The sequence below is a fragment of the Dipodomys ordii genome, unplaced genomic scaffold, assembly GCF_000151885.1.
Source record: "Dipodomys ordii isolate 6190 unplaced genomic scaffold, Dord_2.0 Scaffold38, whole genome shotgun sequence".
NCBI classification, from domain to species: domain Eukaryota; kingdom Metazoa; phylum Chordata; class Mammalia; order Rodentia; family Heteromyidae; genus Dipodomys; species Dipodomys ordii.
This window is the reverse complement of record NW_012267254.1, coordinates 10,355,153-10,370,314: the sequence shown is the minus strand read 5'-3', so window position 1 is coordinate 10,370,314 and position 15,162 is coordinate 10,355,153. Positions and strand designations below refer to the sequence as shown.

Below are 15,162 nucleotides of genomic sequence, written 5' to 3'. Positions count from 1 at the left end.
CAGTATTCAAAATTTTAAATACATAACCTTTGGCACGAATTCTTATTTAATTCTGTTTTGGTTGCTAGATGATAAGTGGAGACATAAGTTGTATTGTTTAAAATTTCCTTCCCAGTGTCAAGCATAATACTTCATAAAGAATAGTAATGAATGAATGGGAAATCAGGTACTCAGTATGAAATGTTTAAGTGAAAGGTAAACATTGGAGTTAAAATTTGAATAAGCACTATCCAATAAAACAAACGCCAAGTTAGGAATGTTCTACTGTTGTGCTATCTAACACAATAAGCCACTATCTTCATGCAGCTATTGTGCACTTGACAGTTTTAATAAATTTTAAATACTCCCACGTGGTGAGTGGTTATTGTACCAAACAGTGGAACTTTTTAATGTCTCCAAATATTTACATATTGGTGATCTACAAAATTATCCAAACATATTTAAAATGTTTAAATATTTTTGTTACATTTACCATTTTTTTCTATTTGGTTTCTTTATTTACTTTTATGTTTGATAACTGTCTTCCCATGATAAGATATGCCATTTCTATTTTCTTTAGTTACATACATTTGATTCTTCTTTTACCTTTATTTGTTAATCCAGCTGAAACATTCTGATTTATTTGATTCTTCAGACATGAATTAAAATTCAAGGTTTATTTTATAGTGCTGGGGATAGAACCTAGGGCCTGTGTATATGAAGCATACTTTATACCACCACTGAGTTACATCCCTAAGTTACAATCCCAAAGTGTTTTTCTTTTTCTTTCATTTTTTTTCTTTTTTAATGGTTGTGGGGTTTGAACTCTACGCCTGGGCATTGTCCCTGAGATCTTCAGCTCAAGGGGAAGAGCACTAGACCACTTGTACCATACTGCCACTTCTGGTTTTCTAGTCGTTTATTGGAGATAAGAGTCTCACAGACTTTCCTGTCTTGGCTGGCTTTGAACCATGATCCTCATATCTCAGCCTCCTGAGTAGCTAGGATTACAGGTGCGAGCCACTGGCACCTGGACAGAGTTTTTTTTTTTTTATTAATAGCTGTCCCAACACAGTTTACCTCATAATGCTGGTTTTCATCACTGATTTGTGTGTGTGTGTGTGTGTGTGTGTGTGTACGTGTGTGTGTGTGTGTGTGTGCACAAGCATCTGGACTAAGGTTTGAACTCGAACCTTTCTCACATATTAATTGATATGTATGAGGTTTTGGTGATCATATTTTTTTGAGAGGTCAAATTGGTAGTCTTTATTAGAAAGCCAGTGACTATGAGCAGACACATGTCCCTAAAAAACTTGCATCTTTGAAAACATTTAAGAATGTTAGGAAACTGAGCCATGAGGGTAGTAATGAAAGAGCAGACAAACAATCTCAACAAACCAGATCAACTCTAATGGAGAGTGGAAATAGGATATCATGGTGACCTGAAGAAAGTCAGGAGACAGGAGGCATAGCACAAAATGGAAACTGAGCTAGTCAGGGCCTAAGTAGAGTGGTGACCATATTTTTAAAAGAACAAATTAGGACACATGATTGACAAATGAACATCTGGTTACCATATATTAAGTCTTCTCCAGTCATAGGGTTATGAATGTGGCAGGTGCCTGTTGACTAAAATGAAGTCAAGAAAAGGGATACATGAAGTCAAGGCATTTGATGGGTTTGTGACTTCTATAATAATTAGTTGGATTTCTTCCCTTCCTTCTTTCTTTTCTTTCTCTTTTGTATTATTTTACAATTTTTTTTGTGACAGGGTTATGCTAGCTTCCAGCTAGCTATAAAGCACAAGTTGGTCTCAAACTCACAATTTTTCTGCTTCAGTCTTCTAAATGCTTGGATTACAAGTGTGTACTATCATGTCTACCTCAGTAATTACTTTCATGCTAAGAGAGTTTCCTTTTTTTGCATGTTAAACAAAATCCAAAGATGATTTATTCTGCTTTGTTTCAGTGTCCAAGGATCTCTTAGGTATCTTATACAGAAGTTGTGTCACCCACATATTCGATGCAGCTTAATTAATTACAAAGAGTCACAATGCATTGAATCAGAGTGTAACTAAAGTCAAGGCTACAGGAAGAAACAGCATTGCAAATGAATATTCAAAGCTGATTAGGATGCAAAATAATCTTGACATGCTTTAAGTATCAGTTATAATATTCACTAATCAGGTAGCAGCCACTTGAAATAACTGCTTGAAAGTGATATTTTTGATTGGAAGATTTCTTGAGAGTTGTACTTTTAAAATTAGGACCACGGTTTTTGAAAAGGTTCAATATACACTTTCTGATTTAATTTAAAATATACATACATATACAAACAAGTATGAAACTATTGATCATCTTTACTAAATGAATCCAGCCATTCTGGTAAGCTAGGAAGCTGAGATCACCAAATGTAGAGTATTCAACGTATTCTTAGGGGTAATACAAAAGCATTGTAACAATGTAATTATTGGTCTAATATCTTATTCATAGGGCTAACAGAGGTTATTTCCACTATCTTTCTATTGCAAAATAGAATTGAATCTATATTTATCATCAATATCACCTTAATCCTACTAAAGGCAAAATGGTAATTGAAACTCTCAAGGAGCTTTCTGCCATTGTTCTCTAAAGCAATACTCATAAAACCACAAGTTGATATCGGGTCTTTGGTTTTTAATTTGCATATTGACACACAGTTCTTAAAAGGACTATCAGAGGTCAATGCATATTCAGTAAAATCTTCCATATCTTTTCTTTATCTATACATACCACAGACACAGAGAATTGATAACTTATTAATTCATTAATATTTAATTGATCTATTCAGGGAACATTTCAGACTGCCTTGAAGTGGCCTTGAGGCCATAAAATGTTTGAAAATTAAATATTTAATTGTTTATTACTTGAAATTAAGTTTGGCTGAAACTCAACTGAGTTAAGAATTACAACTGAACATAACCTTTCAATCCATATATCACCTGAGAGATCTCTGTTTCTACAACAATGAGACAGATCACCTATATTATGCATCTTGGACCTATCATTTGATTGCTATATAATCTTTAGCAACTTAACTTTTCTCTATCTCAGTTTTCTCATTTTTAAAGTAGTCCCAATAATATGTCCTACACTTTAGAGAGTAAATGAAATAATTCACATTAAAGGCATAGGACAGTGCCTGGTACATAGTTTACCCTGAATACAAGTGAGGTACCATTATTCATTATAATGAGCATATAACTATGGGACATGGGTCATGTTTGACATGTACCAAGAAAAATTTAAATTCTAATAACTGCTTGTTTATAAGTACCAGGAGAGATTCACCTCTGACTATCAGAGAAGTGTGGCTTGAATTAAGAATTTAACTATGGACAGTGAATTGATGTGTGTAGAGAAGAAGTACATAAGTAAGAGGAAGAAAAAAAAAGATGAGTCTTGGAGGGTTGTAAAAACCAGCTAAATAATTGAGCATTGTATATTTAATAGAATAATCTTGCTCTGGTTTCCCAAGTGAGGTTTTCAATTTAGATAGGTAGTGATTGGTCTCTTCAGAAAATCATCCAAGTTTTGCGTATGTGTGTGTCTATGTGTGTGTGTCTGTGTGTGTTTGTATATGTAAGTGTTCATGGTATCTTTAAGTATTTTACTTGAATCATTTCATTTAATACTTATAAATACTTATTAAACAGTTAATGCCATTATCAGTCCCATTTTAGTTTGTTCTAATCAGAATAAGAAAGCAACTCTTACATTCAATTTAGTGCTTAAGCCATAACTGTTTCCTTATTAATTTAAGCCCCATGTTTGGATTCAAATTACAAGGATGAAATTGTCTCAGCAATATAGAAAACTGAGGAGTCAAGTTTAATCATCGACTTCATTTTAAGACAGTATATCCTTGAGCAGAAAGTATGAAAAAAGAAGTGATTTGGGCTATTTTAAGGTCTGATTGTAGAATGTAGAAGATGCTTCAGTTAGCTTCACTAAAACAGTAGTGTTTACTCTGTGCCTTCAAAGCTGCATGTGATTTTCATAGTATCATGCACAGGCAAACTTGGCATCACTGAACAACATAATTAAATAATTCATTAGAGCCTGAGAAAGACATAAAGGAGGTGGAGGGGGGCAGAAAGAATTTCAGTAAAGTCCCCAAAACATAGTTGGATAGGAGGAATTATTGCTGGTTTTCTATAATGCAGAAATAAATCTTGATTATAATAGTGTATGATATATTATAAGATTACTACAAATGATTAATATTTTCGAAGATAGAAGTACTTATTGCCTTAGTTTTATTATTATCCATCATATACTACTATTGAATTATTGTACTGTAATCCACAAATTGCTACACTTATTATGTCTCAATAAACATAACAATACATAACATATTATGTGCACAATTTCCCTTAAATATAAAAAGCTATCATTTTAAAATTCAGTGTCCTGTGAATGATACTGTTGCTAAAATGTAGAGACACAATAGGGAGCTCTACATGACTGAGAACAAAGAAAACATTTTGTAGTGTATATAGTATAATGTACACTAACATCTGACAGCTTGAACAGTGGTATGTTAGCTTAATTTGTCATAGTTAATCCTGTATTGGTTAGTGTATTACTTATGAGAATGAACACTAAATTGAAACTTTGGGTCTGTTACTTTCTCCCCGTGTGACCTTGGATAAGTCACTTGCAAGCCTATCCAGAGCCTTTGGTTTCCTATGTATACATACATAGGGAAAATAATAGTACCTATACTTCATAGAGTTATTGTGGTAATTAAACAACATATGCAAAGAGTTTGGAATAATACCTAACTGCAATAAATATTTAATATATTGTATATTAAATATTATGGAGATAAAAAATAGTATGGCTATATATAATTTAAACTTCAAATTCTTAATGCTCATGTAACAAGGTTGGTTACTACTATGCTAGAGACTGGGTTATTTTTTTCTTATATTAAGTTTTTATAAGTGACTCACCTCCATCATTGTCCAAGTTATCACCACAAAGCATTTCCATGACAATATTGCAGCCTGTTCCACTCCAACCCACCTGACACACACAGTGCCAACCATTTTGATCCAGAGTACACCGCCCATTTCCAAAGCAGAGCCCTGGGCAGCCATCTGAAAAGACAGCAGACAGTAACAATCACAGAAACATCAGAAAGGAATTGTCTAACACTGATGCATCAATTGTGTTGTAATCAATTGGGCTCCATTCAGATGAGGTATTGAATAAATAGAAGAGGAGCTTGCTTACTTGCAAAATCTTCCCAGGGAACTTGTTATTCCTTACTTTCCAGTGTTTTTCCTTGGAGAGCTCATTAAGCATTAATGCTAACCCCAATTCATATCTTCTGGTTCAGATAGGATAAAAACTATGGTGGTGACAAGATTTTTCACCCAAAACATGCCTCCTTATCTTAATCAAAATTGAATGGGTAATGCTATATATAGTTATAGTCAATGAGTTTGGAAAACATAGCTGTTTCTATGAAGAAAATCTCTGACTGCTTCTAGCCTGTACTGATTTTTTCCTCATGATGTATTGCTCCTGGACTTTGGTATGTTGGTATATAGTTTAGGACACACCATTCCTTATAAATATGCAGCAATTGCTTTGCATCTATTCACATTTTCATGATTATTATTGATCTGAGAGCTAAGGCTGGCAAATATTACTTTTGCGTTTTCTCTCACAGAAGCCAGTATAACACTATGCCTGTAATAATGCTATTAAGTGCTTAGCAAATGTTTATGGAATTAAAACCTGCCAGATGTAGATTTTTTGAATTCTGTAGAATAACTGAAAAAAGTATTTTCAATAGGACAGAATAATGGAGTTTTATCTATCAATAAAAGCACCAGCACTCAAATTGGTCTCTCTTTTGACTTTTTGTTTCTTCTTCTCTAATAGCCCTAAAAATACCCTCCTATTTCTATAAGCAGTTGATGATTAGGGTCTAAAAAAGGGTTAACTTCACATGTGTCAAGTAAACAATGGAGATAGCAAATATCTTCTGAGTATTTTTTTTCAGTAGCTCTACAAGACCAGACCTCCATTTTAATAGCCCAATCAACATTCTTTTCATTTTTTTGTATTTGAAAAAAATTCAGAAGTATAAAAGAGCAGAAAAATGAGCTTTAAAATCTGTAGAAGTAACCCAATGTTCCTTCCAAATGGTTTTCTAAGCAATTATCAACAGGCTAGAGGAGGGAAAACCTTTAAAATGACAGATGGCTTACTAGAAAATATGAAAAGTTTTATGTGTATAATTTCTTCAAGTCATGGCTTAGAATGAACATACATAGACTATAAAAGGGAATTTATCTAGTTCCATTCTATTGGATATTCAAAGTAAAAGGAAAAATTAGAGATAATTTGGGACCTATTCAGCTTCTGAAGCTGAGATGATGAAAGACACCAGGGCATCCAACAGAATATCCCTTGTCTCTGTCAAAGGCAGAATCTTAGAGGGATGGAGGATGGTATACTTCTAAGGGGATAATACTTTGCCCTTGTAAGGATTTAAGGTCTTTGCATATAGATGTAAGTATTTATTAGAATATTAAAGAAACAGTTTATCTGGCAAGCTGTACTGTTGGCAGGTTCAAACACACCAGACACAGACACAGACACAGATAGACAGACAGACAGACAGACAGACACAGACAGAGACAGACAGACAGACACACACACACACACACACACACACACACACACACACACACACACACCCCTCTGTACAGAGACAAGAAATATTAGTTCTTAAAGTTGCTTACTAGTTCAGTCTATCCTATGGAATTTTTTTCCTATTGGACTTGGAAAAAGAACAGATTATCTTCCAATCCAATTGATACAGTGTATACCTGACAATATTAAACTTAAGTAAAATTAGAAAGCAAAATCAAACAATACATAAAACAAGAAAACAAAACCAAAACCTTTTTCTTCTGTATGCCTATATTCTGCCTAATACATATCCTTTTGCTTTAAAACTGATGAGAAAAAGTCTTACCTCGAACAGCATCTAAGTAGTGAGCTAAAAAGGAAAAAAAGTGGAATTAACTGAATTTCTGGAAGAACAAAGCTATGAAACATATTCTAATGGTTTATCAGCTGTTGCCTGAGAGAGTCACTTCTGAAACACCTCAGCTCAAAAGTTTGTACACAGGCCTGTGTAGTTTGTGAGTAATATTTTCTGTGGGGAAAATATTAACGGCCTTTCTGCCAGGAACTCTATTAGGCTTCCTAAAAAAGTGTCATATTTCACTAAAAGTATAAAATTGCATTTTTACATTTCAGTAATAACTTCTGTAAAAGAGCATTTGCTTCCACTTCTTATTGGTAATATCTTTCAAAGGGAGTTCTGGAGTAACCACCTTTGGTAATCATCACAATATTTAAGTCTTCTTATGTGAAGGCAATAAACACACTCTAGTGCAGGAATGTAATTATTGAAGCTGCATCTGAATCTCAATCCTCACCACATTTTTAATGAATCTTAAATATTTTCCACAGTCACAGAAGAAGACTAACTTTACCATTAGTAGACTACTAATGCATTATATTAAAAGTATATATTATACATGTTATAAGTAGTATACATTGCTTTGGTAGGTTCCAATCATTATAACAGCATACTTTCACCTAAAAAAAAAGCTATAGTATAGTCTAGTGGGGAAAAAGTTCCACAAACAATGAGCTGTGAATCCAGAAGCTCATTCAGGCCCTTGCTCTACATGTGTTTTCTGTCTAGTCATGGCCTGCTACGGGAACATTGCAACTCATTTTCCTTATTCAAACTTACTTTCTTTATTCCTCATTGCACTTGTCCTTCTGTTAAGGGTTTTGATTTTCTTTTTGGGAAAAAAGTTCTCTAGTAGAAACCTCAATTACTACTAGTGTCTTTTATAGTGAGAAGATCAAAATGGTAGATTAATTATCGTATAGGTTTTCCCCTGTCTATAGACTGATCTCCCAAGCAGTGCCCTGAAAATGTGTGAAATTGATGACAAAGGGGGAGAGAAGATGGATGCTTCTGAACAAATGTTCTGTAGTACTGAATAAGGATAAACCATTGAACACAGATGTTCTATTGATGATAGGTCAGGAGTGCCTTCCTCATATACATTAAAGACAGACTCTAATGATATCAAATGGCCCCTCTTAAAATAGTCCCATTTAATGAAATTGCCTTTAAGTGCTTTCAACTGAAACAACCTATACTTTTCAAGAGGAAAAATGGATAGTGAATATTACCTTTACAACAAAAGCACTTCTTTTATTAACTAATGACACTTTATTCCAATGTAACATATTTCATTTGTGTAGCTCAAAGCAATTGAAAGCGCAAAACATAAGGAACACTGAAGTAATGAGAAATAAGCAGGATATTATCAACAAAAGAAAACTCAGTTCACACAGCTTTCAAAGTTAGACAATTCTCCTACCTCTCCCATTCTTCTTTAACATCTAATATGACTAATCACAACTGCCAATTAGATCACTAGGCTGACCTAGCTTCTTTAATTAGTCTAATTTACATTGGCCAAAGAATTCTAATACTTACCAATTGTGCAGTGGTCACCTTCCCATCCAGGGCTACACTCACATTTTCCATCTTTGCATTGACCATGCTCAGCACAGTGAGAATGACAGGAGCGTTCTTCACATGTTGGTCCTACCCAGCCTTCTTCACATTGACAAATTCCCCTTGAACAGACCCCATGGCTACCACAATCCATTGTACAGAGCTCTGTAGAGAATTCAAAGAAGTTGTATTAACATGCTATTAAAAACAGCATCCATTCCTTCCAAAATACATTAGAATCTATGAACATCTGTCTATTGGTGCATTCTAAAGAAAAATGATTGTGAACATTTAATGCAAACAACATATATTTAGTATCAAAATAAATAAAAAGAATTTGTTTTAAAAAGATTGTCATATAGCTACATATAAAAATAAACTCTGAGTCAGGCGTCGGTGGCACATGCCTGTAATCCTAGCTACTCATAGGCTGAGGTCTGAGGATCATGGTTCAAAGCTGTCCCAGGCAGGAAAGTCCATGAGACTCTTCAAATAAACCACCAGAAAAACTGATGTGACACTCTGGCTCAAGTGGTAGAACTCTAGCCTTGAGCTGAAGAGCTCAGGGACAGTGCCTACACCCAGAGTTCAAGCCCCACAACAGGCTAAATAAATAAATAAATAGCACTAAATTGCTTTTGAGAAGTCCATAGAATGATAATGGCAATAACAGCTAGAAATGAAGGGACCATGTAATAAGCTGAAAGGGTGACTGATCAAGACATATTATATTCATAAATTGCTTTGTTAAATGGCAACTCCTTTGGGCAATTACTTAAACATAATAATAAAAATAAATAAAAGAAAATGGAAAAATTACCTTGGAATTGGTAGCTTACTTCTATAATATTAGCTACTCAGGAGGCTTAGATGTGAGGATCAAGATTTGAAGCCAGCCTGGGCAGAAAAGTCCATGACACTCTTATCTCCAATAAACTACCCCAAACAACAGAAGTGGAGCTATGGCCCAAGTGGTAGAACACTAGCCTTGTGCAAAAGGTCAGGGACACTTCCTAGGCCATGAGTTCAGGCCCCAGGAATGGGAAAAATGATCACAGATAATGCTGAGGAGATTTGATATACTATAAAAATCATTGAGGGAAAAACAAATAGTGCCTAACTTCAGGAATACATCTTTAATATTTTGAAAGACTAGCTCTCTCTTTTTCTTTTCTTTCTTGCTAATATGAGGAGCTGACATGAGCCTTGTGCTCTTGCTCAACTTGCTTGTTCACCACTGGGTCTCTATCACTTGAACCATTTGTCTAGTCCAGCATTGTGTTGGTTAATTTGAAAAGGAGTCTCTCAGACTTTTCTGCCCATTCTGCTGTCAAAACACACTCTTCCACATCTCAGCTCCCAGAGGAGCTAGGATTACAGGTGTGAGCCACTAAAAAGCATCTGGCTGGAAAGAATAGCCAAGAAAATTTATAATATTCAAAATGTAAAGCTCTTAGTGACAGTAATTAATTGGTTTCTCTGATCACACAATCAATATTTGAATTTATTTTAAGCATATAAATGATTCCTGGTTGATTAAGATACACAGCCTTCTTATACTGAAATGATATTATTTAGCCAATGGGGTTGTGTACTTGCTCTGCTCAAGTTCTCTCCTTTGTATCCTTGACTTCTTGATGAGAAATGTTGAATATTAATAAAGTCATAACAGTATAAAAATAAAATAAAAGCTTAGCAAGGCTCTTTCGTGATCTAATTCCCTTGCTAGAGGAGAACTGAGAAGAAATCCATTGGGATTTAATGGTCATATGTTCTTGAAGGAAAAAGAAAGAGTTCTGGACACTAACTTTATTTTTACATAGTCTCAAATACTGCAATGGGTTTGGTATTAATATAGAAGCATTCAGGTGTAATTACATTAATCAATTCCATAGGTAGTAGCATGGTTTTTTTCAGTATGTGGCAATCTGGATCAATTTGCCAACTAATTTCTTTCCAAGTATTCTTTTAAGGTTGAGGTTTATACAAAAAGAGGAGTAGATTTTAAATAAGGTAATCTACATGGTTTTGATACCCTCTGCTTAATTGCCATGTGCAACTTAACATTATGCAGTCTCTGACTTGTGTTAAGTATTTGACAGAAAGAATAATGGTTAAACTTAAAAGGTCTGTCAAACTGATTTGAGATATATGTAAAGGTAATACAGGAATTCCTCAAGGTTGAATATAAGAGATAGAGGAAAGGAAAAAAAAAGTTTGTCTCAAATTAATTAATAGACAATACTACAATTAGTGGAATGGGGAAAGGCTGAGATGGTAATTAGGGCCAAGGAACACAGATAAATATTAAGCTATGTCAAGAGAGTACAATGAATATCAACTAAGCATTGGAATAGTCATTCTGAAAGGCTAGTGCTAGAGATATAAAGCTGATGGTCTTTGAAGCATGAAACTGATTGATTTCCCCAAGCAGAGCCTGAGAAATAAGTTCTGAAATATTCCACTGATGTATACACTACCTTATTACAAGCACACATAATTAATATTTCTCAATTAAAAAGAAAATACAAAAATGTTCAGATGACATTAAATGAAAATGAATCTGTGCATGTATGTGTGTGTGGGGATATCCTTTAATGGATATCGTGACTCTCCTCCTTTTTCTTTTTTTGTGCAGTGATAAGATTTGAACCAGTATCTCATACTTTCTGGGAAAGTGCCCTATCACCTTAGCCAAGTCTCCATCCCAGCTGGCTTCTTCCTCTCTTAGTTTCATGGGTGCTCCGAGGTAAAAAGTCCTCTGCCAAGCATTCCCATCATAGATCGACACATCTGAAACCATAAGACCAAACAAATCTTTCCTCTTTGTGTTTGCTTTTCATTCTTTTTTTAAATATATATTTTTATTGTAAAGATATTGCACAAAGGGGTTACAGTTACATGAGTAAGATAATTAGTACACTTCCTATCAAGCATTGTTACCCCTTCCTTTGTTTTTCCACTACCAGCCCTTCCCCCAAATCCCCAACTTTTCCCTCCCTCTCCCTCCCAAGCTGTGAAGTTCATTTGCAACAGAGTGTCTTGTACATCTCATTGTTACAATGGACCATCCTGCATGCTTAATTCAGCATTTTCTTATTTCTCTTCTCCTCCCCAAATTAAAAAAATGTATATACAAGATGCAGTGCACCAGAATAAAATACAGTGAAAATGGATTATACCATGAGGGAAGAACATATAAAAGAAGCAGAAAAATCACACTGTACACTATAAGTATATTAAAACAACAGCAAGAAAGATAAAAACCTCTTGTGTCTTAGGATTCATTTCACCTAACATCAACTTATCTGACCTTTTATGCTTGTCACAGACATATACTAGTTACTGCAAATAAGGGAAACCATGGGACCTATGTTTCTTTGGGCTTGGCTTACTTCACTTAATATAATTTTTTTCCAAGTCTTTCCATTTCCTAACAAATGGGCAATGTCATTCTTTCTGATGGAGGCATAGAATTCCATTGTGTATACATACCACATTTTCTTGATCCATTCATCTACTGAGGGGCATCTGGGTTGGTTCCATTATTTAGTTATGGTAAATAATGCTGCAATAGACATAGTTGTGCTGGTAGCTTTAATATGGCCTTGTTTGTGTAAATGCCCAAAAGTGGGATTGCTGGGTCATAGGGGAGCTATATGTGGAGTCTTTTGTGGAACCTCCACAATTGTAACCCCTCTGTATGGTATTTTCACCATTTATATATATGTACTTAGAACTCAAAAAACTAAATCTCCGAACAACAAATCCTCAAAGAAACAACTACCTGAATAATAAGTGGGCTAAAGACTTAAAGAGAGACTTTTCTGAAGAGGAAATTAGAATGGCCAATAGACACATGAAGAAATGCTCAACGACTCTGCAAATAGGAAAACCATGGGACCTGTGTTTCTTTGGCCTGGCTTATTTCACTTAATATAATTTTTTCCAAGTCTTTCCATTTCCTAACAAATGGGGTAGTGTCATTCTTTCTGATGGAGGCTTAGAATTCCATTGTGTGTATATACCACATTTTCTTGATCCATTCATCTACTGAGGGGCATCTGGGTTGGTTCCATATCTTAGTTATTATGAATAATGCTGCGATAAACATGGTTGTGCTGATAACTTTAGTATGGCCTTGTTTGTGATCGTTTGGGTAAATGCTCAAAAGTGGTATTGCTGGGTCATAGGGGAGCTCTATTTGGAGTCTTTTGAGAAACCTCCATATTGCTTTCCAAAGTGGTTGAACAAGTTTACACTCCCACCAACAATGCAGTAGGGTTCCCTTTTGGCTACATCCCCTCCAACATCTGTTGTTATTAGATTTCTTGATTTTAGCCATTCTAACTGGGGTGAGGTAGAATCTCAATGTTGTTTTGATTTTCATTTTTTTTCATGGCTGGAGAAGTTGAGCATTTCTTCATGTGTCTATTGGCCATTCTTATTTCCTCTTCAGAGAACTCTTTTTTTATTTTTTAAAATTTTTTATTTTTTGAGATTTTTTATTATTATGAAGAGGAGTTATGATGTCTTTGTTGCTTTGTATGTCCCTTCCCCATGATATAACGCCTGCTTTCACTGTATTTGATGTTGGTATAATTTGTGGATGGGAAGGGAAAAAAACAAATCGTTTAAATAGGGATACAGTTGGACCCATTGCAACAATGAGATGTATAAGTCTTGTCGAAAAAGAGAAGTCTCTCTTTAAGTCTTTAGCCTGCTTATTAATGGGGTGGTTGTTTCTTTGAGGATTTGTTGTTAGGGGATCTAATTTTTCGAGTTTTAAGTATATTTTATATATGAGGTCCTTGTCTGTTGCATGGCTAGTTAAGATCTTCTAGTCTGGGCTTCCTATTGATCTTGCTAGCTATGTCCTTTTCCATGCAGAAGCTCTGCAATTTCATGCAATCCCATTTGTCCAACCTTTCTTTGATTTGTTGTGTTTCCGAGTCTTTATGAAAGAAATTTCGGCCTGTGCCAAGAAGCCCTAAAGTTTCTCCTTTTCCTTACTGTAATATTTTCAGGGTGTCGCCTTTTACTTCGAGGTCTTTGATCGATTTGGAGTTGAACGGATATCTGTCTATCTATCTGTCTATCTGTCTGTTTATCTATCTATCTATCTACACATGTGATGGTATTCTATGCCTCTATCAGAAAGAATGACTCTGACACATTTGTTAGGAAATGGAAAGACTTGGAAAAAATTATATTAAGTGAAGTAAGCCAGACCCAAAGAAACATAGGTCCTATGGTTTCCCTTATTTGCAATAACTAGTATACATCTAGGATAACCTTACCAGACAAGCAGAAAAGGTCAAAAGCTATGTACATATGACTGTACAAGGTGATGCTAAGTGAAATGAACCCCAAGATAGGGACACAAGAAGTTTTTTTCATTGTCGATGTTGCTTTTAATGTATTGAGTTTTTTGTTTCTTTTGTATGTTCTTCCCCCATGGTATAACCCCTGTTTTCACTGTATTTTATTCTGGCTCCCTGCATCTTGTAAATACATTTTTCTAATTTGGGGAGGAGAAGGGAAATAACAAAGCTGAAACAAGAGTACAGGTTGACCCATTGTAACGATGAGATGTATAAGACACTATGATGAAAATGTACTTTACAACTTCAGGAGGGTGGAAGGGAGGAGTAGGGGAAATGGGGAGGGAAGGGATTATAGGGGAAAAACCAGAAAGGAGGTAATAATACTAAATAGGAAATGTACGCATTACCTTAATCTTGTAACTGTAACCCCTCTGTACAGTATCCTTACAATAAAAATATTACAATAGAAAATAATAGTGAAGCATAGTATCTAAATTAAGATATAATTGAGAATTATACTAATAATTCATGCCCGTAAATCTGAAGTCTTACACAAAGTAGGTATTTTTAAAGAAAACAAATGGATTTCAGAGGAAATACAAAACCTGAATTACCCATCAAATATATTGAAGATAGCCCAGATGGCTTTATAGTATGGTATATCTTGCCAAATTTTTAGAGGACAGATTATTTCTACCTTTTATTACACGAGAATTATTTTGTAACAGTCCTATATTCTGTTGCAAAAATGCAGTAATCAAAAATGGGAAGTGTTTTTCAAACAGGCCAATTTTATCACTACTATTGCAAATTCTTCAATAGAATAACTACAAATCAAGAAAGAAATATACAAACATACACAGACACACACCTACATATACAAACCGCAACAGAAATCACAATCAAGTGAGATAAATGTCAAGATAGTTTCTATAGAAAATCTATTAATGTGATCTATCATTGAATTTATCCATTTTACTTTAATCCATTTCATAATGACTGATGAAAAATGTGATCTTATTATATACAGAAAGCACTCTACAAAATTTAATCGACATTTATAAGATCTAACAAATAGAACTATAAGGCAACTTACTGGACATAAGGATAGTGATTTACAAAAATACTACTTCACTCAATATAATTTTTTTCCAAGTTTTTCCATTTCCTAACAAATGGGGCAATGTCATTCTTTCTGATGGAGGCATAGAATTCCATTGTGTATATATACCACATTTTCTTG

The 15,162-nt window shown here is 34.6% G+C and overlaps 1 protein-coding gene across 2 annotated transcripts in view; it reads right to left on the bottom strand.

Annotated features, from left to right (window-relative positions):
- Tenm1 (teneurin transmembrane protein 1) overlaps positions 1–15,162 on the bottom strand; it is a 621,649-nt gene that overhangs the window by 161,437 nt on the left and 445,050 nt on the right. For both annotated transcript variants that reach the window (XM_013018086.1, XM_013018087.1), the window contains 3 exons: positions 8,572–8,757; positions 7,018–7,041; positions 4,976–5,122 (listed from right to left, as the gene is read on the bottom strand). In XM_013018086.1, the coding sequence (XP_012873540.1) occupies positions 4,976–5,122; positions 7,018–7,041; positions 8,572–8,757 (357 nt within the window). The remainder of the gene's footprint in view (positions 1–4,975; positions 5,123–7,017; positions 7,042–8,571; positions 8,758–15,162) is intronic.